Raw genomic sequence first — 24,100 nt, forward strand, 5'->3', positions numbered from 1 at the left:
TTTTTTTTTTTTTGTTAGCGCCAGCCACCTTCAGTTTCCTCCATAGGCGTTCCGCTTCAAGCGCCCGCAGCCCCGCCATGGTGGTCTAGTGGCTAAGGTACTCGGCTAATGACCCGCAGGTCGTGGGATCAAATCCCGGCTGCGGCGGCTGCATTTCCGATGGAGGCGGAAATGTTGTAGGCCCGTGGGCTCAGATTTGGGTGCACGTTAAAGAACCCTATGTGGTCGAAATTTACGGAGCCCTCTACTACGGCGTCTCTCATAATCATATGGGGTTTCGGGACGTTAAACCCCACATATCATCATCATCAAGCACCCGCAAAACTGATGGCTGTCCGGTTTAGAATCTCTCAAATGGTGACTCTCGTTCATTGCTCTTCGGAGCACGATTGCGCCGGTTTTCTCGCAGGCGCTGGCAGACATAAGCGATGTCGCTGTGGTTGCGTTTCCTGCACGATGTTTCCCGTGTACGGAACTCGCAAACACCGCTTCCGTGTCGCAGGTGATAACACGAAGGATTATTTTGCGTTTCTTATTTGTTCTTGCTTTCCGGGCACGCGCAAAACCATACGGCTTTCTTCAGAGAGAGAGAGAATAAACTTTATTTTTTTTAGAGAATAAACTTTATGGCTTTCTTCAGAGCGCGCACCCGCGCAGTTCGCTCGCTCTAAGCAAGTACACGTTGGTTTCTCTGCATGCATGCGAGTCTAGCGGTGATTTCTTCGAATCACCGCTCGGCTGCCGAATCAGAATTCATTTCATTGGATGTCAGCCCGTCATACCAATAGTTACGAGTTCAGAATATCAAAAGTTTCTGAGCGAGCGTCATCTCAAAAGTGTGCGCAACGAGAAGATAGGGATTTGATCAAAGGTGACTTTTCTTCCTCGGCGTTTCCACTTGAGGCCCGTTCGTGAGCTTATTTTTCCACTTCCGTGAACTACAGAGACGTTTATTGCAACGAATATTATTTAAACGTCATATAAGGTTAGAAAAGAATTTTTTTAGCTCTTGCTTATATATAAGCCCCAACACAAACAATTGTCACTTTATGGTCACTCTAAAAAAATTTACCACACTTTTTTTTTCTAAAACAGATGCAGCTGGAAATTTTAAATCAGCTATTGAACCCGCACGGGTTGCAAAGAATTCCGCCTGTGAACTGTGTGTGCTCCCCGAGTGTGCTCGTGATTGTGTGTACCTTCTCATCTTTGGGCAACCTCTTTTCTCCCCTTTATCCCTTCCCCAGTGCAGGGTAGCAAACCGGATATGCGTCTTGTTAGCCTCCCTGCCTTTCCTTGTATCTTTATCTCTCTTTCTCTCACTGGAAGAGCTTATTTCGTCACGAATTCAAAGCCGCAAAAAGTTTAAGAATCCGTCTGGTACGAGCGGAGTTGCAAATACTTGTCGCACGCTGCCAACGCATTCTCTCTTCTCTCGTCCCAACGAAAGCACTGGAAGCTAAGCAGGGAGGGGTGAAAGGGGCAAAGAAATACGTCATGCGCACCTCGTGACATTGAGTACTTTTTTTTATTTTTTTCTTTCATTGCGTGGTTCTTTTGTGATCGCGCGACACACGTGCACAAGTCGCGAACTCCCGCGGCGATCTGTGTAACGACAAAGGGCGCCATGTTCAAATCAGCCAATGGCTGATAGATGGGTTTGTCACTTATGATTTTTCAGCATCTTCCGTCATTTGTCGAGAGAAGAGAAAGCAATTTTTAGCTGACTTTGGTAATGTGAATTCCAGGCCACGTGCTGCGCTATAATATTTCGCTCGCGTGTTGTCGGGAGCCTCTACTAACCATCGGCAGCGTTTTCTAACCGCGCTCAAAAAGTGTTGCAGGGCCCCTTTAAGGCCAAGGGCGTTCGTTACGCTGTGAAAAACATTTTCAAAAAGACCAATCAAATTTTTTGCGCCAATTCCGCATAGTAATTTTTACTGGCGTTTGAAGAAAGACAAGGAATAATAGAATTATTCCACGCGACTGCCACATTTTGCCATCGTAATACAGAACTCGCAACCATAAGTTTACACAAAAAAAAAATCATCCACACGAAACGCTCCCAAATGAGCGGCCGCGGCTGCAGCAGCTTCACAGCGCGTCAGCATTTCTGACGGCCACAGTAAGCCAGGAAGCGCAGTCGTACGTGATAAGCGATGTATTGACGACCCCCCCCCCTTTTTTTTTTCACCCGCTTGTGTGAATTTTTGTGGAAGATAAATCGCACATCATAAAAACAGCCCTTTGGAAACATGCGGAAAGAATAGGAAAGAGATCAAGGATAAGCTCTGTATTCTGAGTTCACAAAAGCATATGCACCTACCTTGTCATGTTCACAGCAATTGTGATGATGATGAAGAGGATGATCCTCTTTCTGCTGGCGCTTACCCCCAAAGGTGGGATCGGCCAAGATTCGGGCGGTAGGATCTTTAAGTTATAAAGACTTATGAATGAAAGACTTTCAATGGAAGTTAAGACTAAATACTTAAATCGTAAATAATGAATGATGTTTGCAGTGGTGTCGCTGGCTTCGCTGTTTTCTTTTGCTTTGCCGTCGTTTAATCGTGACAATATACTGCGGCAAGTTTCTAAAACAAAGATGGTCATTTCGTAACTTCACAACTTGACGACGTCCTGTGGCGGGCGCCAACATATTAAAGAGTCCTCTTCAACAGAGAAGTATACGTGTACTGTACATCCACTGGACAAATAAGTTACAGATATACAACTTAAACATCCCAATACGTGATATCGGCTATGGGTTTTTTTGGCTCACAGCTAAATAGTGTTTTTTTTTTATTAACAGGGCTCTTCAAGCTTGGACTAAAGCTATTTCCGCAGACAGAAACCTCGGCCAGAAAGCGGGCATGTGCCAAGCCGCTAACAAAGAGGTGGGAACGGGAAGTGGGTGTCAGGAGGAGTTTCGTGAAGTGAGGGGAAAACAAAAGCCAGAGGGTAAGGCGTGTCAGTTTATGCGCCATAGATATATCATGTAGCATAGCTATATGCTTTATAAGCTATATGGGTCTGCGCCACAAAAAGCAGACATGTGCCAAGCAGCTCCTAGCATGTGTAGCATATCGATGCACAGTAAAAATAGCAAGGGAATGGGAAAGTAAAGTGAGGGTGAGGAGGAGTGATGTGAAAAGGAGGATGAAGATATCTAAAAGTTAAGAGGGTAACGCATGGCATATCCCCAAGTTTGCAGCAGGGGTCTCAAACTCACATCAGCCGCAGTTATGAAATTTAGTCCTACGAAGTTGCACTCGACATGAGCTGTATATTCTAAATGGCCTAACACTTCATGGCAGCACCGTCCGAGAAAATTCGGTTAAATGTTCCTATTACCGATATTCTGTAAATCAGCTTAACGTTTCAGTGCCGCAATGAGCGCTACTGTACGTGCAGAGTATATCGAGATTCTGAGCTAGGTTGCACATTGCAAGCCTACTGGCAAAGCAAAATGAGCGAAAGGGAGATAGACTGGCAACACTCTCTTCTGTACTTCGTTCGATTAGCACTCCACACTAAATAAAATTTTCGACTCATGGGCGCCGCTATTTTGGGCTGAAGGGCGATTGTTTTGTCGGTTTTTATGTCGTAACGAGAAATTATGACGGTCATGAAACGTTGAACGTACCAGCCCAAGTGTTTACTTGCGTGCACGCTCACCGTAGCACGGTTCGTTTATTTGACACGGATACAAAACTGCAACGTTATCAGTCCAAGATGGCGGCGCTTGAACAGGTCCGGAAAATGGTGTCACTATTTCAAACTTACACACTAGGAAGGTGAGCATTCAAAATTACTAACTCAAGGGTTCGTTTTGACCAGGATTAATTATCTTCGCAACACCCCCTACTCTTTGCTTTATATCGAAACTATACAGTTTCATTAAAAAGCGCGGCAAACTAAAAGTGCCACTCATTGGGCGGCATTTTTAGTTTACCGCGCTTTATAATTCAAACTAAAAGTGCCGCCCGACGGGCGGCACTTTTAGTAATTTCAAATGTAAGTTTTGAACAAATAATCAAATACTGCTCCTTGCACAGAGGTCAACTGAAGAGGCTATCGCGGTGACTCGGTGACTCCAATTGACGTTATGTGAAGGAGGGGCATGCCACCCCACTCACTTTCTCTCTCTCTCTCTCAAACACACACACACACACACACATAGAGAGAGAGAGAGAGATAAAGGCCACTGCTTGCGAGTGAATCTGTTATCTCCATACTTCATCACATTGTCCCCATGGTCTCCTGTAGGGGGTCTTTATCATTGGAGCGAAAAAAAAAAAGAAAAAAAAGATGCATGCGCTGCATCAAATGCCACTGGTCTCATAGAACATTTACCATTGGTTGCCTCTGTTTCCTCTTATCAATTTCTTCAAACAGTACGCGCCTCTTTGTAACTTAACGTCCATGCCACAGGCCTGTTCGATCGACCTCATGCCACAGTCACCAATAGTATAGTGAATCGATAGCCCGGTCAGTATGTGGAGCAGGATCTAACATTTGAGGGCACTATAGGCGCCGCGCACTAGGCGGCGGTTATGTAGTATTTTTTTAAAGATTCGCGCGCTTTAAAGAAAGGCTGCAAATCGATTCAGCAGGCTGGAAACACCTTAGCTTTGTAATAATAATATCTGGGGTTTGATGTCTCAAAACCACAATATGATTATGAGAGACGCCGTAGCGGAGCGCTCCGGAAATTTATACCAGCTGGGGTTCTTTAGCCTGCACCCAAATCTAAGTACATGGGCCTGAAACATTCTCACCTCCATGGAAAATTCAGCCGACACAGACACCTTAATTAGCCTAGATTAAATATCTCATCTTTCTGAACAAGCAGCCTAACTTTTGTATATGCGATTTTTCGCTAGCGTTACAATTTAAAAGGTCACTATAGGCCTTTTTTGTTAATCACCGAGTTCTGAGGCTTATAAATATTATCCCGACCTGCTTTATATGGCTCAGAATACTGCACCTATGAGATGCGTAGCGACTACGTTTCTTTTTTTTTTTTTAATCATGCTAGCAATGGCTGGAACACACTGTATGTTATGCTTGCGACCTGCAGTGGACGTATGTGTTGCCTGTTGCTACAAGTTAAGGCACGAGTAAACCACCTGGCCTCACAAATGTTTAATTGGCAACCTTCAAGTTCCTTGCAGCATTTCCAAGAAAGGTGCAGTTACAACAGTGCAAAATACATGCAGTATGTACCCACAACTGCAGTGCACTACCAAATAATCATAAGCATATTTGACCATTTACATGACCACACACATGATTACTTACTACCACAACAGCACGAATGCCATATGTGACAACACTGCTGAGCAATGCAAATGTTGTGCTTACACCATTTGCATATCTGAATACAAAACAGAAGGTACAATGTACTAAAGCCAGGCGTGTGGAGGAGGTCGTTAATAAAAAAGTGCCAGCACTAACAAATATAGCATGCTCTTCATACAAAGCTGGCCACTTTCATCTCTACTCCAGCCTTTTTCTAACGAAACAAGTGTGAAGTTGTACAAATCTATGCTATAGCATTATGCCGGTTACATTCATTACTACCAAGACAGCGTAAAAACAAAGCTAAATAAAGGACATTTTGCAGTGATTGGTAGCTTTCTATCTACAAGTGCTGTTGATAACCATTGATAACCAGGACACACGTGCAATTTACTACAAGTATAGTTATATGCTTGTAACACATTTCCAGCAACTGACAAGAGGCAGCAAGCTGCAAGCCATTCCAGGGAAAAACTACGCAAGCTTACATTAGTCCGCGTGGTCTGTTTTGCCACTTTGTACAATCACAATCGCAACGCAGTTCAAGTCAGCAAGATGTTTCTACTAAAATATATTGTAAATCTGCATACGGTAGAAAAACCTGCATCCAACTTTGCAGCCACAGGGCAACATAAAAAATGGCGTGCATCAAGACAAAAACTTGCTATAATACGGAGTCATACATGTCACAAATGTCGTAGTAAATGAGAAGGGGAAATAAAGGACCAGACTTTGTCGGGGCAATATGAAGCCAACAGCTGACAATTACAACAAAAGCACCGGGAAGCGATTCGCTGTTAAATTAGGAGGAAAGCAATGATAAAAAGAAGGGTAACAAATGGTCTAAAGAAAAGCCTACTGCTGGTCAGATGAATAGAAAATGCAGCTTCAGCTCTCGTAGTTCTCATGGAAAATAGGTTTTGGCCCACAATTGGTGTGGGTTGAACTCAGTAGCTTAAAGGAGTTTTTTTTTCCCCTCACATTTGCTTTCATTTTTAGCATTCCCGTTTTCCGGTCAGCAAATAACTTCACTTGTGCTTCCCTTGGCTTTTATAGTAACGTGCAGAGCACTTGGCATGACACCCGCGTAAAACATGCTGGACGAGTAGATTTCAGTCGTACCTTCATAACAGGTGGAATGTTGCCCGAAGAGGCATTCAAACCAGCACCTGCTTGAGGTCGTGTAATCAGACAACAGCAAGCACTCTCTAGAAACTTTTTAATGCTCACAGCATCACATTCACCACCATAAATAACGAATCTGAATCGTTCATCCAACAACTTTCTCACACATAATACTGTCATCCATGAACATTTCAGGTTTAGTCTATGCACGGACACTTGGACAAGTAATATTTATATATGTATATGTATGTTTATGCATATATATAATATATATGTATGTATATATTTAATATTTATACAGCACTTTGCATACTCAAAATATCATCTGACAGCTTGCTTGCAGACAATGCACCACTTCATACATGAAAAAAAAAAAGAAACCTCTAACTGCATGTCCAGATGAATATAAAAAGACTTTTAAAAACCCACAAGAACATAGCATCACACCGGGTCCATAGAATTCACAAACTCAAGTGAGGAAAGTTTCACTAGACTAGCCACACGCACAACATGGCCACGGTCACCATGTTACACACATAGCATGTGGAGACTACGAATACCGTGGCTTGTAATATCATGCCTCTAGAAAACAGGTGTAACCCATGTGGACAAATACACACACATATGTCAGGTACAATATATACCAAACAGTCTACAAGCAGACGCACATGATAAAACAGAAGAGGAACACCATTCTTGGCTACCTGGCAAACAAGCAACACATTGTCCCGTTCCATCCGATCAAGGCACTCGATCGTCCAAAACAAAAGCAGTGCTGTCTTTGTGGCCAGCAATTTCCCAGAAGACCTGGCACTTGCCATACACCACAAAGTCTGATAACTATTATGGCCAGGCATGCCTTGAAAGATGCAATGCCAAAACAAGCGCTAAAAAAAGGTGGCCAAGGCAGCCTGACTCTCAAGCACTGCCTCTGAACAAAGGCTACCAGAAGGCCACCACGCTATTTCCATGCATCCAAGGTAACCAAGAAGGCAAGCATACATAATGACAAGTACTAACATTAAGAAATGCCACAAGCTTAGTTCTTGCAAGTTTAACAACAAACTATTTGCAAAACAAAGCAATCACCAAAATTGAGAGCAAAAAAAAATGCTGCTGGAATTGACACAGTGTTCTTTTTTTTTATCCTATACTTATGCTCACATTGCTCAGAAAAATGATTAAGTGCTCTAAAAATAAAAAAAAAAAAAATGTGTAGCCTGAAGTGCGACCTTAGCCAAGCAACGATATTACAAATGATTATTTTAGAAAGTGCACAAATGTATACACAACATTTTCAAGCAGGCATGCCCTAAGAACGAGCAGTGTATATTTGACTTGAAATGTGAATAACACTTCAGCAAATATACACACTACTTGAGGCTGACGCATGTGCGTTTAAATACACATGCACCTCCTTTACTGTATTAGCGATGAAATTAATCTACTGTCAATGTTGTGAACACGTCCCATGAATTGCATGAACACGGTGCCAACTCCAAGAGATGCAGCAGATGACTGCATCTGTTGCGTATCACGGTTTCAAGCAGAGAGCTCTGCTGGACATAAAAAGATTTCACACTACGACAAGGACACCTTCAAAAAAAAAATAGGCTTCCCTATCACCTCAATAAATTGTCAACCATAAGGCCACATTATGAAGTGGCATCACACATTACAAAAGCTCCGGAGCAATGGAAGCTCTGGGGGCATTAAAACAAAAACAGCTATTCCTTTTAAGGACTACAGAGAATGGATTGATAAAAATGCCACGGAGTAGAAAAAAAAAGTGTAATGAAAGCTTAATGGTTAGTTAGGCTACGTATGCAATGCACTTATGAATTATTTCTCTGTTCCAAGTCATATTCTGTTGTATGAAAAAAACTATATATATCAAGATAAGACAAGAGAAAGACGAAAAACCTGTGTTCTCACGATTCTGCCCATAAGAGCACATTGCTAATGCTGTATCTCGACCACAATGCTGCCACAGAACCACACATTCACACTCCACAGCACATGATCATGTGGTTCTACAATGGGGAGGTGCAACCCTCTAAGAAAGTGAAGAAAGAAAAAAAAAAAAACAATGTGCAAGAAGGATGGGGTTGCACACAGACGACGTCTGCCAGATTCATATCTCTCGTCGATGTTCATGTTTGGAGACGAGCACCTCCAACAGTCGCATCCGAGCCTTGACATGCTGCAAAATAATCCAAGCTTTCGTAAGTACCTTGACACAATGTAGCTCGCAAAAGTGCAGTTGTATCACATGATTGAACTTCATACATGAGGTTGAGAAATCACTTAAATGGAACAAAGGACTGGATGGTCAGTTTATGGCTTGTTTGGTGTTTGGTAATGCTACAAGACTTTCATTATTCAGAACCAGAATTTTCAAAACTCTGTATCAATAAAACCATGAAGCAAGCTTCAAGGGATTTTCCCAAAAGAAAGAAAATCTGAAAATAACTCTTGCAACATCTATAATTCATCTAAGAAAGCCATCTTTAACAAACGGTGACCATCAAACGACCTCCACAACTGTGTGATACTCAACCACACATTGATGCAGCTAGGGCCATGTTTTATTTTATGGGAGCCGCGACTGCGAGTGCCCCAACCGCAGGAAGAAGAAGATAATGAAGATCGTGAATGCGCTCTTGGCACACGGCAGCGCTGGCAGCGGGCAGTTGAGGCATGTGTTTCTATCAGTAAACATGGTTTCTGTAGGTCTCCGCCTCTTCCCCGAGGGGTTCTCAGACTAGCCATAGCCCCGAAACCCCTACAGCTGATCATCATCACATCATCAGCTTCCTCTTGAAACCAAAACTATCAGTGCCTGGTCTGTCTCATAGCTATAACCATGCCCTGTCACACTGAACAAACTGGATGATGTATATGCATTATGTGTAAAGAGACCCTGCAACACTTTCCCAAGTAATCCTCCAATGGTTTCATTAAATGTGTTCATTGCCTCACAAATCAATGGCCACAAAGATTTTTAGAATCCAACAAGTACCCGCAAAGTTACAGAGATTCGTCACACATTTTTAAGTGCTTTTGTCTCTCCTTTTATACTAGCAAGCATGTTGAAAGCTACGCAAGAATGAAGGATGATGATGAAAGGGCGAAAAGCTATGTTTATTTAGCAGCGTGTCATGACCTTGCGCGCTTTCTTTTTTTTTTCTTTGAATGCGCGGTTAACGTTGAGTGTGATCGCCAGCGAGCACATGGGCACGTCAGCATCCCGTGACATGCCCATGCAGCTCACAAAGGTCAAATTACTGTAAATTCCAGGCAGCACGCTGCGCTGTAATGTTTGGCTCACTTGTTTATGGGAGCCGTGACTTGCAAGTGTTTTCTGACCACACTGAAAATGTGTTGCAGAGCCACTTAATTTAACATAAGAGGGCCTATTATTAGGCCTGTGCAAATATTCAAATACTTTGAATATTCAAATGAATAGTGCAGTATTCGAATTCACTTCTATATGATGTTAAATTATTGAAAATTTCAAGTATTCAAAACAAATTAATATATGTATATTAGTCGGCATGCAACCACCTGTAAAGTCACTGCATTCAAGAGATACTAAGCCATGAGAGCGCCTATTCAGGCGCACATTAGTCTGTGTGTAATTCCCTGGAACGGCGGTTTTTCTGCAAGCTGTGAGCACACATATCCAGGGAAAATCTGCACTGCCTCGAAACCTCACTTCACGGTTAAATGAAAGTATTACCCTCACATCGATTCATTTAACTTTAAAAGCTTGTTACAGTTCCGACTTACATTCTCTAAATTTTAAAACTTGACATATTTTACAGGCTGTCACTTGCATTCTACTGAAAGTCAAATCCTGCTACTATTCAAAGTTGTTTCAACTTCCTTTGAAGCGAAAAATTGGCATTTGCACAGGCTTTGCTTCAATTTTTTTATTGTGCAGATTAGTTAGGTCATCAGAAATATGCCCATTTTTGTTTAATATATGTGGTATACATTATTCTAATTTGTCTTAAAATTCTTCTATCAAAACTGCCATTCGATTCGAACCTAAAGTTCCATATTCGCACAAACCCACATATTACAGACTGTACTGCACCACCTCTACACATATCTCAGTAGATAGAACTTCTGTCAAGTGTAATCCATACTGACAGTCCCTCAAAGTTCCATTCAATTAGCTTATGATGTACATTAACATGTTCAGACAATGCTTAGGAATGAGAAGTGCTAAAAAAATGAACGCATCACAATAGGAATAAGAAGTGCTAAAAAAAACGAATGCACCACAAAATGGAAAATGTAACTCCAAGTCATGGCAACAACATACCATTAATATGTTTGAACATGTGAAATACAACCAGTCAAACCCAGTTCAGATGCTGATCACTGAGATTACCTTAATTTCTTCATACGAAAAGCACCGAAACATACTGCACATATTTTGTTTATTGAGAATACTACAGCCTCGATAGACACAGTAGCTCCCTTCCAAGAGGATGGCAGATGCCTTGCCAGTATGAGCTCTGATGCTTATTTTTTCTAAAATGCAAGCTCGTCTGTGCCAGCATGCCTTCGACAAGATGTAAGCCTTTACCTTGTACTCACAGTACACCGAGTCCATTGGGGCCTTATCTTCTTTTTGCACTTTCCTGAATAAAGAAGGAAGAAGAAAAACTTTAGTGGGTACACCTTTGCCGCTGTAATTAATAAAGGTCTCAAAACAAGAGCTTTATAGCAGCTGTTAGTGAGAGCTACCACATCCCGACAGCACATTTTCGCGCACAAATACTGCTTCACACAGACCACCACTATCACTGTTCGCTTTATTTAAAGGAACACTAAAGAGAAAAGTAATTTGAATCATACTAGTAAATTACTCTTTGAGAATACCGAAACAATGACAAGATGCTTGGCAAGCTAAAAAATGAAAACTAAAAACACAATTTTGCAAAGGCAAAGCAACAATTATGATAGCAATAAATAGTAATGCTTGTTTTTTTATTAAACAATCTAAGAGTGACAGCATTTGATATCCAGTCCACTGTAACTCGACATTTTAAAAAAACGTGGCTGCTATAAGGAGAGGACAGCGCACCATGTAAGAGAGTATATCAATCGTCTACTAATGCCAGCCAAGATGGCGCATGCACTTGTGATCGTGACTGCACCCTGAGAATTTTAGGTTCACAGCTGCTCACCGATGCAGACTGCCCACTTCAGTACCGATGTGCATCAGGGTAAAATGGTAAAAGGTTGCAGACTAACAGTGCTGAAAAACACTTACTAGTACATAGTTCACTGAACACTTATTAGTGCTAAGACCTGCTTACATATCATGCATTCCTGCTGTGAAGAGGACTTCATAAGAATGGTCATGTCATGTTCGCTGAATATCGGGCTCAATAAAATACGGTTTTCTATGTTATAGATACTATCTTTTTTACAGATAAAAATTGTTCTGACATTTTTGGTGTAAAAAAAGGGCTCTTTTAACAACTACAGACTCCTTAAACAACTCCAGCTTGCTTTAAAAGGTCAAGTTTCTACATAATGAGATTTTAATGCAACAAAGTAAACTACTCCTTTCACCGAATTTGTAAACTCAAGGTTTAACTGCATATTAAAAAAAAAAGGAGGGAGAGCAATGAAAAACTAGGGGGTGGCTGCCATTGCCAATGAGTCCCGAAATTGGACACCACCACTCCTTCAACTGACAAAGCTACAAGTGAATGAAAGTCGCAGCAAGTAATTACCTTCCAGTTTGCTTCTGGAATTCCTCTTCAAATTCTCTCAGCAACTTGCGAAGCCGACGCTTTTCAAGTTTAGACTGCTGCTGCTGTTTAAGCAACTCAGCCCTGTAAGAAATACAATGAACTATTAAAGCAATGCACAAGTTTTATTCCAAATAACATAATCACTTTAATGAAAGAATTTGTAACAAAAAAGCATCACAGTTACGGATGCCGAGGTAGGCCGGCTAGCACATTACTGGAGTGTAAAACAAAATGAGATGAAGTCAAGTATTGACACTTTCTAGATTGTTTTTACCGTTAGTCTGTGCTGCAAGAAAATCTTGCAACACAGAAGGTTGTAACCACATCAAACATCAGCTGAACTTTAATAAGGTGTGTGTACAGTTGCCAGCTGATAATTCTAACTAAAAAAAAAAGTCTGAAAATCTTAATTATCGAAACCATAGAAAGCATAGAACTAAGTTCCATTATTCAACAAGGATATTTTCAGGTAAATCAGCTATGTGGATAACATACATTTCATGCGACTGGGGCATGACACATTCGTGTGTACAGCAAACGTATACTTGGTACAGCACAAAGTGAGCACCTTGGCCAAGTATGCTGACTCATCTTGTCATGTTACCTTTGCTGGAAAACTCTGTGCCCATCAAAGTCTGGTGCTAGCTAAGTGAAAATATCTCAGAAAGAAAAGTATCTTCAAAAGTGTCTGCATGGGAATATGGCTCAAACACGGCCGCTCGATCCTTCCCTTCAGTGCAACCCGCCGAATGCTCCTCGTCGCCTATGAGAGCGCTAGTTCCTTTTCCAGCCGCCGCATCAGCTGTAGAGATAGCTATCGGTGAGACTGGTGTTTCTCCCAAAGCTTCCTTCAGCTGTAGTGAGCCATTTGTACCGGTAGTTTCACATGTTTCTGATCAGTGCTTTGTCATTCTCACGCGGACAGGTCACATTACTTTAGCTCGATTAGTGGTCAATGAATGAGTGGCACATATTATCGCAAGCAATACGACAAACGCAGAAAACAAGACTATTCCGGCTGTGATGCTAAAGCCCGTGTACTATGAGATATCACTGCACGTTAAAAAACTCCAGATGATTGAAAATATCTTAGTCATGCATCCACTTCAGCGTGGCTCATAAATATATAATGGTTTTGGCACGTAAAACCCGAGATATTATTATTATTAAGAACAGTCTGTCTCGGTGGAACAGTGGCTAGGGTGCTCGACTACTGACCACAAGGTCGCGGGTTCCATCCCAGCCGCGGTGAGCGCATTTCGACAATGGCGAAAATGCTTGAAGCCCATGTGCTGTGCGATGTCAGTGCTCTTTAAAAAACACCAGATGGTCTACATTTCCGGAACCCTCTACCACGGCGTTCCTTATAATCATATCGTGGCTTTGGGATGTAAAACCACACATATGATTAAGAACTAAGAGTTGTATCTAGATCGTTATTTTGCTGCAATTTACTTTTTTACGGGCTAATTCAAGCCCAGTGAAGTCTAAATTTACCCCTGAATACGGACGATAGTGGGCTATATATGTTGATTCTGAGGTATTTTGGAGACATAGGCACTTATTGGAGCAAGCCTAACGATATTGGTAGTAGAAAAAAACATGTTTTTCTCAGTTTCTCTCAAAAAGAAAAAAAAACTATGCATGTGTATATATGCGCCGTTAGACCGATGTTGAGCAGTGAAGCAATATCTGATATGCTTGCAGCTGGTGCACTGCTCGAAATTTTTTCGGTCAAATGGTCATTTTTCGCTCTGTATGCCATGGCGAAAAAAATGCTGGGGGGGGGGGGGGGGGCACGGGCCCAGTGTGTCACCCCCTGGCTTGCAGTAATATGTTAAAGTCAATCATGCACAACTAATTTGCCTGACAGTTAATTATTTAGAGGTAGAAGGTTCTCTATACATGTGCTCCATTAGATGCACGTGGCGAGTTTGGCTGTCTGTATGAAGCAATTAAGAAAGCACAAGATCGACGTCTTGATCTCACTTTTACGGCAACTCAACATTGCAATAATAATGGCATTGAAAGCATTTAAAATGTAGTGGCTCTAAATTCAGTGTCAACTGAATAGCTGAGGTTAATGTGTATTTTATTTATAAAGATAATACTGTGTGTATTTATTTACATGTCCCAATGCATTTATTCCACGACATATATCTAGGTATAATGTGAATCTGACATTGATCAGTAATGATTTTTTGTACAAAGGTATACAGAGCAACTGTCTTTATTTGCGTGTAGTGACGTACGTATTCATTCCCGCTACCTATATATATATATATAGGTATAATGTGAATCAGACAGTTAAAAGTAATCATTCGTAGTAAACTGTTACATATAAACAATTTATCACTCAAATCTTACAAGATGTGACAAACTGAGGGCTTTGTGGAAAAGTGTTTTCCAAATATGTCGAAGTATGTTTTCTACCCAGCTGCTAAGAACTACAGCCAGTTGGCCAGGAATATACTCAGTACCCAGGTGAAAATCTCTTGTTGGCTTTCTGCTGGGAGCTACTGGCTTCTGGTGGAACCAGCAACTAACCTGCTGGTTTCCTGATGGTTGTACTGGTTTCAGAAGTGTGCTTACAGGTATTCTGCTGGTTTCAGCAGGGTGCTCAATGGTTTTATACTGGTCCCAGCAGGCAACCCATTGACTGCCCTGATCCCAGGAGATCGCTTACTGGTTCTCTGTGCTGGTTCCAGCAGGTTACCGATTTTCTCCCATGGTGCTGCTAGAACCAGCAGCTGACTTGCTGGTTTTCAGTTGGCTTGATCCAATTCCATTAGTGAATGCACCAGTAACAATATAGCATCGCGTGCATTCATAATTAAATTCGTCAAGGTGATAGAGCAGGCTAGCTGGTTGCAATAGCTGGCATTCGTTTCTGTAGCCCGAAAAATACAGGCAAGACAGCGCTCTTTCTCTCTCTCCTTCCGTGTCTTTATTATTTTTATTTTTTTGTGCTATAGAAATGAATGCTAGTCATTATTAAAGATGATTTAGAATGGTTGCCACACGTGGTGCATGGTGCACATTTTACCATGGTCTCAAGTGTTCTGTATGGCTAAGTTCCCAAATAAATACATCGCTGGAAAAAAAAATGCACCTTTTTTTCAGCTCTGAGCTTTCGAAAGCTCGAATAAGCGAGATACTGAATCCAGTACCCCGTTGGCACAAAAATATTGTTAATTTTAGGTTCAAGGGTAGATGATAAAACAGCGTTTTGTTTCTCGCTTGATTTCGATAGAACTTGGTGAGCTTATGTATATATGCCTGCTGATTTTAAATATGCAATTATTTTTCTTGTATAAGGTGTTGTTTTTAGAATACAAAATATTTAATATGCATTTTGGGAAGCAATTTTTTTTTTTTGTAACTAAGAGAGCTACACAATAAATTAGCATATCACAATAATCTGGAATTAGGACTGTGTGCAATGCAAGAAAAATGGATGTTCTAAATCTATGTTAACAAAAGTTATGGTACATTGAACATTTAGAGTGAGTCAACTTGAAGCTAGGATTTTTCTGGGAAGTGTTCAACATTCCATTATTTTTCTTCTAGTGGGTTTAGAACATCCATTTTTGTTGCATTGCAATCAGACGTGATTCCAGATTATTTTGATATGCTGATTTACTTTGTAACTCATTTATATTAGACAAAAACTTGCTCCCCAAAAGGTACATGAAATATTCAGTATTTAAAAAACTACACTTTATATGACAAAAATAATTGCATATTTGAAATCAGCACACAAATATACATACACTTGCAATGTTTCATCAAATTTGATCAAGAAATAAAAAACCTTTTTTATAAGTGCTATGTCCCCTAAGCAAAAGCTCAACGCAATTGCAGTTGATTCCACACGGAAAATAGCGTTTTTGTTGTCACCGTTCACCAATCTCTGTTACGATCAGACCACAGAGAGCTTGCTCTCATCTGCTACGATGACGCTGCTAGAGAGGCCAACGCCGCCATAAAGAGCACCACATTGCTACTTCTTGTATGGCACCCAGAATTGCCAAGCATTGAATTTGCCGCCATACACGTTGACTCCTCAGTAGCATTACTCTCGTATCAATTATTGGCGTTTTTTCAAACTAGTACTGAATAGTTACCTACTTTTTAATACAAATACTGCACAATAAAAAAGTTGTATTATTTATTTACAGGTAAAAGTATAAGAAATAGCAGTCCTATATAACGTGTAAACTGTCATGATGCCTTAGCGCCATAGTTTCGTACAACACATGTTGTGCCCTTGTTGTGACTTGTCTGTCTTTGCATTTGTGTGTTCGCTGTGTTAGTTGCAAGTTTCCTCTAGAATTTGTGTGACATTAACATGTAATAGTTTATTTTCAGGTCAGTTTCATCTGTGGAAAGTGTAACAAGTGAATATCGAACTATTTGAGCTGTTCTTGGTGCTGTGCTATGCAGTGCCTTGATTTTGTGAGCGCAGATCGAGACCCAGTGTTTCTCAGCCCTCAATCTTCCCTGCTGGTAAGTTGCATTATTCATTTCAAATATAAGTAAATTATACATATCCCGAATGTGTCTTTGCTTTATTAAGCTCACTGTCGTTGTAAATTGGTGTTTTCGATGTTAATGCATGTGCGTATGCATGCCGATTGATGTAAGCCATGTTCCTTTGTCTCCGCAGAGTAATAAAGTATTAACACAGCGCTTAATTCTAGTTTGCTGAGTGAACTAATGGCGCTGTAGAGATGCAGAAGTTAATTCGCTTGATATGTATGTCCTCGCGCGCACTGCTTCCCGCGAATGGGCGTTATGTAGCACTTTTTAAAGATTGATATCTGCAGTCGCGACCTGCATGGACTACCAAATCTTTTATTTTGTTATAGATTGCCTGTGTCACTTGCCTGCCCTCGACAATACAGACATCTGTGGTGTGGATCAAGGTCCCCTGTGGATTTCCATCCAGAATGATTAAATATCTAGCAGAAGCCGAAGCTGACAGATTACCCTTTTCACGTGTAAATATATTTTTTAATAAAATGTAACTGATCAATGCTTGTTTGTTGTGTGCGTATTTAACGAACTCTTGAAAAGCAGCACCTTTAGAACTATATGCTCTTGAGGGGAACAAACTTAATCTGCTCATTGGTACCACTGTAACTCGTATTATTACTCCAACTATGTACTAAGTATTACGAAAAATGGAATGTGACGGTTTTACAGCTGTGAAGGGACTAACTTCCTGTTAGAAACGGGCTGAACTTGAGCTGGTTTGAGCTGCAATAAAGCTCGCAGCTGACAATATGCAGCTCAAATTTGGCTTATTGCCAGCTTTGTTGCTTGGAGCTGTGCTACATGTCGGCGAGTTACAAGTTGGTCAACTGCCAGCAACACTGCGCTGGAACCACCAGGTACAGGTTACATCAGCTGCTGGTTCCATCACCTGCTAGTTTCATTGCCTGCTGGTTCGACTGCCTGCAGGTTCCGTCAGCTACTGGTTTCATCACCTGCTGGGAATGCACTATACATAACCAGCACAGATGGGACCAATAGCCAATCAGCAGGAAATTTTCACCCGTGTAGCTTCTTTATAACAGAAGTATAGAAGAACAAAATGGCATCGTATGCTCACCGAACAACTGCAGGATACGACTGTCACAAAATAGGTAGGATGAGTGAGATTACCCATTCACGGGACACAGTGCTAGCACGATTACTTCACCGATGGGCAGCGCCCTCATCCCCCCCATTGTGGCTGGTCCGTCAACTTTACCTTTCACGCGCGCTCTTTTGTTCGGGAAACAACTCAGCAGGCTGCACCAAAGGGAGAGATGGAGCGGCCGTGGCTCAAATCTGTCAAAGCCTTGTTACGTGCACAAAAGTGCCTACCTACCCATGGCCCAAAATGTCCACAGATGCAGTTCTGTAGCGATGCACTTTCCTACAGTTTTTCCCCCAACGTTATTAGTGCTTCAATGGTAGTCAGAGTAACACCCTACCCATATTAAAGGGATCTGTTAATCGATAGCAGTGTATAATATGAGCGGCACCAAATTGAGCGAAAGACATTATTCAATATTGTGACCCCTACCCTGAGCACTGTCATGCTCTTGCCACAAATCAAATAAGTAGTCTACATAGACCATATCTTCATTCCTGAGATTGTTAATGCTGGTCATTGTGCATTTACCAAATGATTGCCAATTTTATGCAAAAGTCTTGTCCACCACTTCTTTCGCCTCGCCACCCTTTTTGGTGTAATTATCAGGGGTAGTATTCACACCATATAAAAATGTCTCCAAGAACTAAAGCAGTTGCTTGGGCTAGTTCGTACAACATAGTTTACAAAAAAACAGCGCATTTTTGTGTGAATTTTGTCTTCAGGAAGTTGCCAGAGACCATGTCACTGTTAATACACACATCAACAAATGCTGCATGTGCAGAACAGAATTTGCATGATGATTCGTGCAAGTGAAAATGACTTTGCGGCATCACTTAGCCAGCAGTAAGAATGGTGATGATCAAGAGACCAGCTACAGCAGCGTCTTGGTGACAGTGGCTAAGTCATGGAGGATATGCTTTCGCTACCTGCAAGTGTCCAAAGCTGTACAGCTGCCTTGATTTGCTCAATACACACACACAAACAAAAAAAAGAAACTGAAAGCAAAACCTGGAATTTTTTTACAACACAACGTATAACACTTGCCAACCATCTAAAAATAAAAAATGAACATTTCAGCTCACAGGTGGGCAATATTTATTATATTTCTCTCGAAATTTTTTTCAATGTTCTTGGTGCGGTCTTTACATGGGCATACCTGCCAAGTTTAAGGATTCTGAAACCGGGAGATTTCCGCAACGGGAAGGGGGGGGGGGGGTGCACACGGCAAAAAAAAACAAGGACATACAAACAAACAAAAAACATCGAGAAAAACAGAAGGGGGTGAGAGGGGGTCTAAATCGCAAGCGCCAACATCAGCGTTGCAATCTTATAGTGGCTAGGAGTGGTCGAACACACGAGGGTAGAGTTTTTCACTAAGGTGAGAGTCTCAAAGGATCAACACAAGGAGCATAATCTATTTCAGTCAAGACAACTCGCGTGTGTCTTCCTGGGAAACACATGAATGGACGGGACGGCGCAGCTGGCTGCCGCAAAAGCGCGGGGCAAAGCTTTGCTCACTACTAGATTCTTCTGACAGAAAACGCGTCTGGCTCCTTTTTATTGCGAGAGCAATTATATGGACAGTCCAGGCTGTTTTTTTTTTTGCCGTCGCCATCACCACCGTCCTTCGCAGTATATGTATACGTATTTATATATATAAACACTCAAAAAAAAAAAGTCGCCCGCGCTTGGTGCCGAGTTCGTCGCGATGCGCCGAGGCGTGCTTATCTCTCACGTGTACTTTGTCCCATGGATCCATGCCTGTGCGCATGCTCTTATCCTTTGGTGGGGGAATGGAGTGGCTTCAGCATTCACTGAAACGAAAGCGTTAGTTGCCGGGCCCACAAAGGTCACTTTGGTCTCTGCACAAGCCCCTTTTGCGAAAACATCGTGCTTTTCATACACAGCGAGGTATAACAACTGAACAACTGGGACACTTGTTAGTTTGTACTCATTTGTACTTTCGATTACGTATCGTGCATCGTTTTTGTTTAAACAGCGCATTACGTGTCAAGCGGTAAACGTTGTTAGTTCCCTCTCGTCCTGCGAGTATCGTTTTCGCGCGTCATTTGTGTGTGAACAGCGCGCTGCATGTTTCGATCTGCTTGCCGTTCTCAGCGTTACACTCCAAGTTGTTGCTGTGGCATTTATTGCTTCGCCCTTGTGGTGAAACTGTAACTTTTTTTTTAATTTTTACGTATTTACTGAATCTAAGCTACCGTTGCGTGCCCTCGGAGCTCGTAGATTGCTATCGCATTGCCGCAACCGCAGTTTTATGTGCAGCGGTTGCGGAAAACGGTAGTTCATTTCAGAATCCCCATGCGCTTGGCTGCGCATGCGCCTTCAAAACTAATTCATTTTATGCCATCTACGATAGCATCTGACGCAGTTTTGTCTGCGGAGTTTGCGGAACTTTGACTGGTTGAGTGCACACTTTCGGGGTTCTGTCAGTTACGTTGTCGCCATACATGATCGTGTCAAGGGCGACTGCGGTTTTGTCCACGGCGGTTGTGGCAACGACAATCACACGCACTGTAGAAGACGGTGCGCGCGCCGGTCGCACGCGTACTTCCAAAGCTTCGAGTACGCTGCTCTCAGCCTTTGTACCACGGTTTGCATACTAAATTTCGTATCACCCGCCGCGATTAGAAAATGTGTTCGGAGCATTTGAATTGAGGCCCAACGAACATAGTAAAATTTGGCTCGCGAATTTCAAGAATTCGTATCTGCTGCGGTTTCGCATCACTGAGATTATACTGTACGTTTACATGAGCGCCTCTTTTACTCATTTATAATAAAATGGGGTAGGTCCCAAAATCCTAGAGCGGATTGAGATGCTTTTTTTGTCAGTGCAGCCAGATTACGCACCGAAATTTCAATTTCCAGGAGATTTTCATGACAACCCTACAACCGGAAAAAACGCTCATAATCCCGGAGACTTGGCAGGTATGCATGGATGCCGCCATTAAACGAATATGTGTGTTGGTTCAGTAGCCTTGGTATCAAATAAGTACTGGTGATATAACAAAATTAAAATACTGCTGCTTCTGTCCAACTTCGTGGCCGAACAAGCGTGCAGTTGCAAAGCTTGAGTCCGAATTCTTGCAACACACACTACATTTTGTCGAATTTTCAGCAGCCCTTATATGTGGAAATAATGGGGATGGCCAGCGGCGGTGCCACGAAAGTGTTCAAATAAATCAGGCATGTTCAAATTACTAGATTATTGTCAGCAACCGTAGGCGTGCGTACGGGAGGAGGGGGGGACAGCCACCCCTTTTGGTCACCTTGTCGCAAAGTTCGCCCTCTACATTGAGTCATAGGCAAGAAGGCACTGCAACTCGGGGGGGGGGGGGGGGGGGGCACACAAAGTCAGCCTCATACATTGATTTCACCGCCCCTGAAGGGGAACCCCACGCACGCCTATGTCAGCAACTGAGCATGTATAACACTCAACACTCTGCATGTTGTGTGTATATGTCGTAAGTGCCATGCCAGCCCTCGAGACCGCAAAGATAAGTTGTCCTGTACTCACAAAGGAAGCTCATGCAGATTGGAATCGCTGCACTTGTCAAGGACCATGGGAACCTGCTCAACCACTTCTTTTTTACTTGTGACCGGCTCTTCCACATCAGTGATTGCCTCATTCTGTGCCATCGTGGAAATGGGAGTCACATCATCGACAACTTCTTCGAGCTCCTGCACAGATGAGACAAAACACTTAACATACAGCAGTGAGTAAATATCTTCGCAAACTGGAGGAGGATTTTGTTTCATGGGCAAGGTCACCAAAGCAACAACTCAAATCTAGAATCGAAATGGCACATCCTATTATATACACAATGATAAATATTCAATGTACACCATTTTCCGGACACGCTCAAGCACCGCCATCTTAGACTGATGACGTCGCTATGTCCACATAAAGTAAACAGTGCTATAGCGAACTCACACGCACGAAATTGCCAGGGCCAATACGCTCCTTTTCATGACCATGACCATTTCATATTATGGCATAGAAAACCAGCAAAACCACTGCTTATCAGTCCAAAATGGCGGAATTCATCAATCAAAAGTAATATTGTGCATATATAACAAAAGATATTAAACAAAGGTATACTATGCTTGGCTCAATCACAAATTTTCACAGCTTTCTTTATTTCCCCATAGCTTGCAAGGACTGAACAATAAATTGCAGCCATTTTTTGCAATCATTGCCAATTCTGAAAGGGTCTGCTCAGGTGTTCACTGCTCTTTATTGCACCATTTCTATAAAATATTTGGTGCTTAATAGAACTTCAGTGCCTCTATTCCAAAATTTTGTGTTACAAAGGGTTCCGAGTCCTGACACCTTTTAACAGACAGACTTCTCAATCACCTTCAAAAATTATCCAAAAATCTACTCAGAGGCCAAAAATATACTCAGAGAAGCCCACAATGCAGCACATCGGGTAGCCTTGAACGCTTGTAACAATGAGAAACTTTTGACCAAAATGGTACAGTAGTTCCTCTCAACGTTATTAGATACCTTCAGTTGCCAAACTCCACCGCGGCCCCCGACCCCTTTCTGTCGCACCCGCGGAGGGGCGCACGCAGCGCTGTAGGCCTGAAGGCGAGCAGTGCAAGCAACACTGACAGAGGCAACGCTACGTTGGGCAGAGGCACCCAAGCGCACGTGTTTCTTTTTTCGTTGTTGTTGCTCGTGTTGGTTATCTAAGCGCCAGGATCATGTCGCGTGCCTTATGAGTAAATATGCCTCGGTATTTCGTGACTGGCTGCAGGAGTGTCTACGATTCAGTTGGATAATTGGGCTAGAAGAGACATTTTAGACATTTTTATAGGCCGCCAAAGAGTGCTTCGCGTTTTCGCAAATGGCAGCGCACAATTTCGAGGCTCGACAAAAAACGTGCCAGCTCTTGTGTCGTGTAAGATCTGCACTTCCAGCCAGAAGAGATCATTCAAGATTTCATCCACATTGTCAATGATGATGTGGTGCTAAAAGAAAACGATGTACCATGTCTTTTTTTGATTTGCCGAAAGTATTTATCAAATCTCTCGAACAAGCGCAAGCTTCCCCCTGCACAGCCAGCTCTTGATGTTAAGCGCCACAAGAAACGAAATGGAGGTGAAAATGAAAACGCAGTGCCCAGTGATTCTGACCATGGTGACCATGGCAAACGAGTGTGCTCCAAAGACGACGCAGTTGCCATCGAAAAGCCCTTCACTGCTCTTCAATGAGCTTTGCACTCTTTCGCTCGCTTTAGCGAGAGAAAAAGTGCAAGGGTAGTCGGCAGAACTATATAGCGATACGGTTGTTCTACTCAAGCTTGTACAGGAAAATGCTATTTCTTACATTGGAAAAGCCGTGACAATATCAAATAAACTCAAGGGGAGACACGGCTCTTGAGACCCGAAAATTTCCTCCAACATCAAATTTTCGAAAGTGTCATTTTTGTATTCTTTCTACTATCCCATACCTGTCTGCAAATTTTAGTCGCAAAATACCGCGTATTAATGGCGTAACAGTAAATTAAAGATGCGTTGGCACGCCCCCAGCCCTTTAAATTGAGGACAAATCGTGCTTATTTCGGCTGCCTGTAACTGTTGAACGGTCCGCTTGAATGCGGCCATTTAGGTATCGTTGAAAAGCTCTCGCATTTGGCTTTTTTCCTCGCTCGGTCGGGCAACACTAAGCTTGCCACTTCTTGAAATAAAAAAGAAAGAAAAATGCGCGTAAAACGTTGCCATTGGCCACTTGAGATCACATGGCTGAAATGGCGCCGTCTGATTGGCTTAGGGTGTTGGCTTTGTAAACTTGGCTATTCGAAGCGCCATTTTTACTTTGGTTACGGTGACATGACGAACATGCCTGGAGGACCAAAAAAGCATCATTCGGTGTATCGGTTCAGCCGAAGGCGAGCCAAAATGAAAAAAACGTGCTAACAGCACGACGTCACAGGTTGCCGGGACCGATCAGCAAGCGGCCGTTGTTGCTTCGGCGCCCGATAACGGCGATGGAGGTGATACACAGCAAGCGGCCGTTGTTGCTTCGGCGCCCGATAACGGCGATGGAGGTGATACCGATCCGCTCTTCAAAGGCACTACAACCGACGAGCAGGCGACTCGCGGTGTCGGGGCATCCGATATCGTCAGCGCAGGTGATAGCGGTTCGCAAGATGCGGGCATGTCATCGCGCAGCTCTACAAGCGATCAGCAAGCAACCCGCAGCGATGCAGCTAACAGCGAT

The 24,100-nt window shown here is 42.5% G+C and overlaps 1 protein-coding gene across 5 annotated transcripts in view; it reads right to left on the reverse strand.

Annotated features, from left to right (window-relative positions):
* Nucleotides 1-8,160: 8,160 nt before the first annotated feature.
* LOC119161454 (protein FAM13A) overlaps nt 8,161-24,100 on the reverse strand; it is a 196,345-nt gene continuing 180,405 nt past the window's right edge. For all 5 annotated transcript variants that reach the window (XM_037413930.2, XM_037413933.2, XM_037413934.2 and 2 more), the window contains 4 exons: nt 21,389-21,552; nt 12,186-12,287; nt 11,027-11,081; nt 8,161-8,629 (listed from right to left, as the gene is read on the reverse strand). In XM_037413930.2, the coding sequence (XP_037269827.2) occupies nt 8,561-8,629; nt 11,027-11,081; nt 12,186-12,287; nt 21,389-21,552 (390 nt within the window). In that variant the 3' untranslated portion in view covers nt 8,161-8,560. The remainder of the gene's footprint in view (nt 8,630-11,026; nt 11,082-12,185; nt 12,288-21,388; nt 21,553-24,100) is intronic.

Source organism: Rhipicephalus microplus, chromosome X, assembly GCF_043290135.1.
Source record: "Rhipicephalus microplus isolate Deutch F79 chromosome X, USDA_Rmic, whole genome shotgun sequence".
NCBI lineage: Eukaryota > Metazoa > Arthropoda > Arachnida > Ixodida > Ixodidae > Rhipicephalus > Rhipicephalus microplus.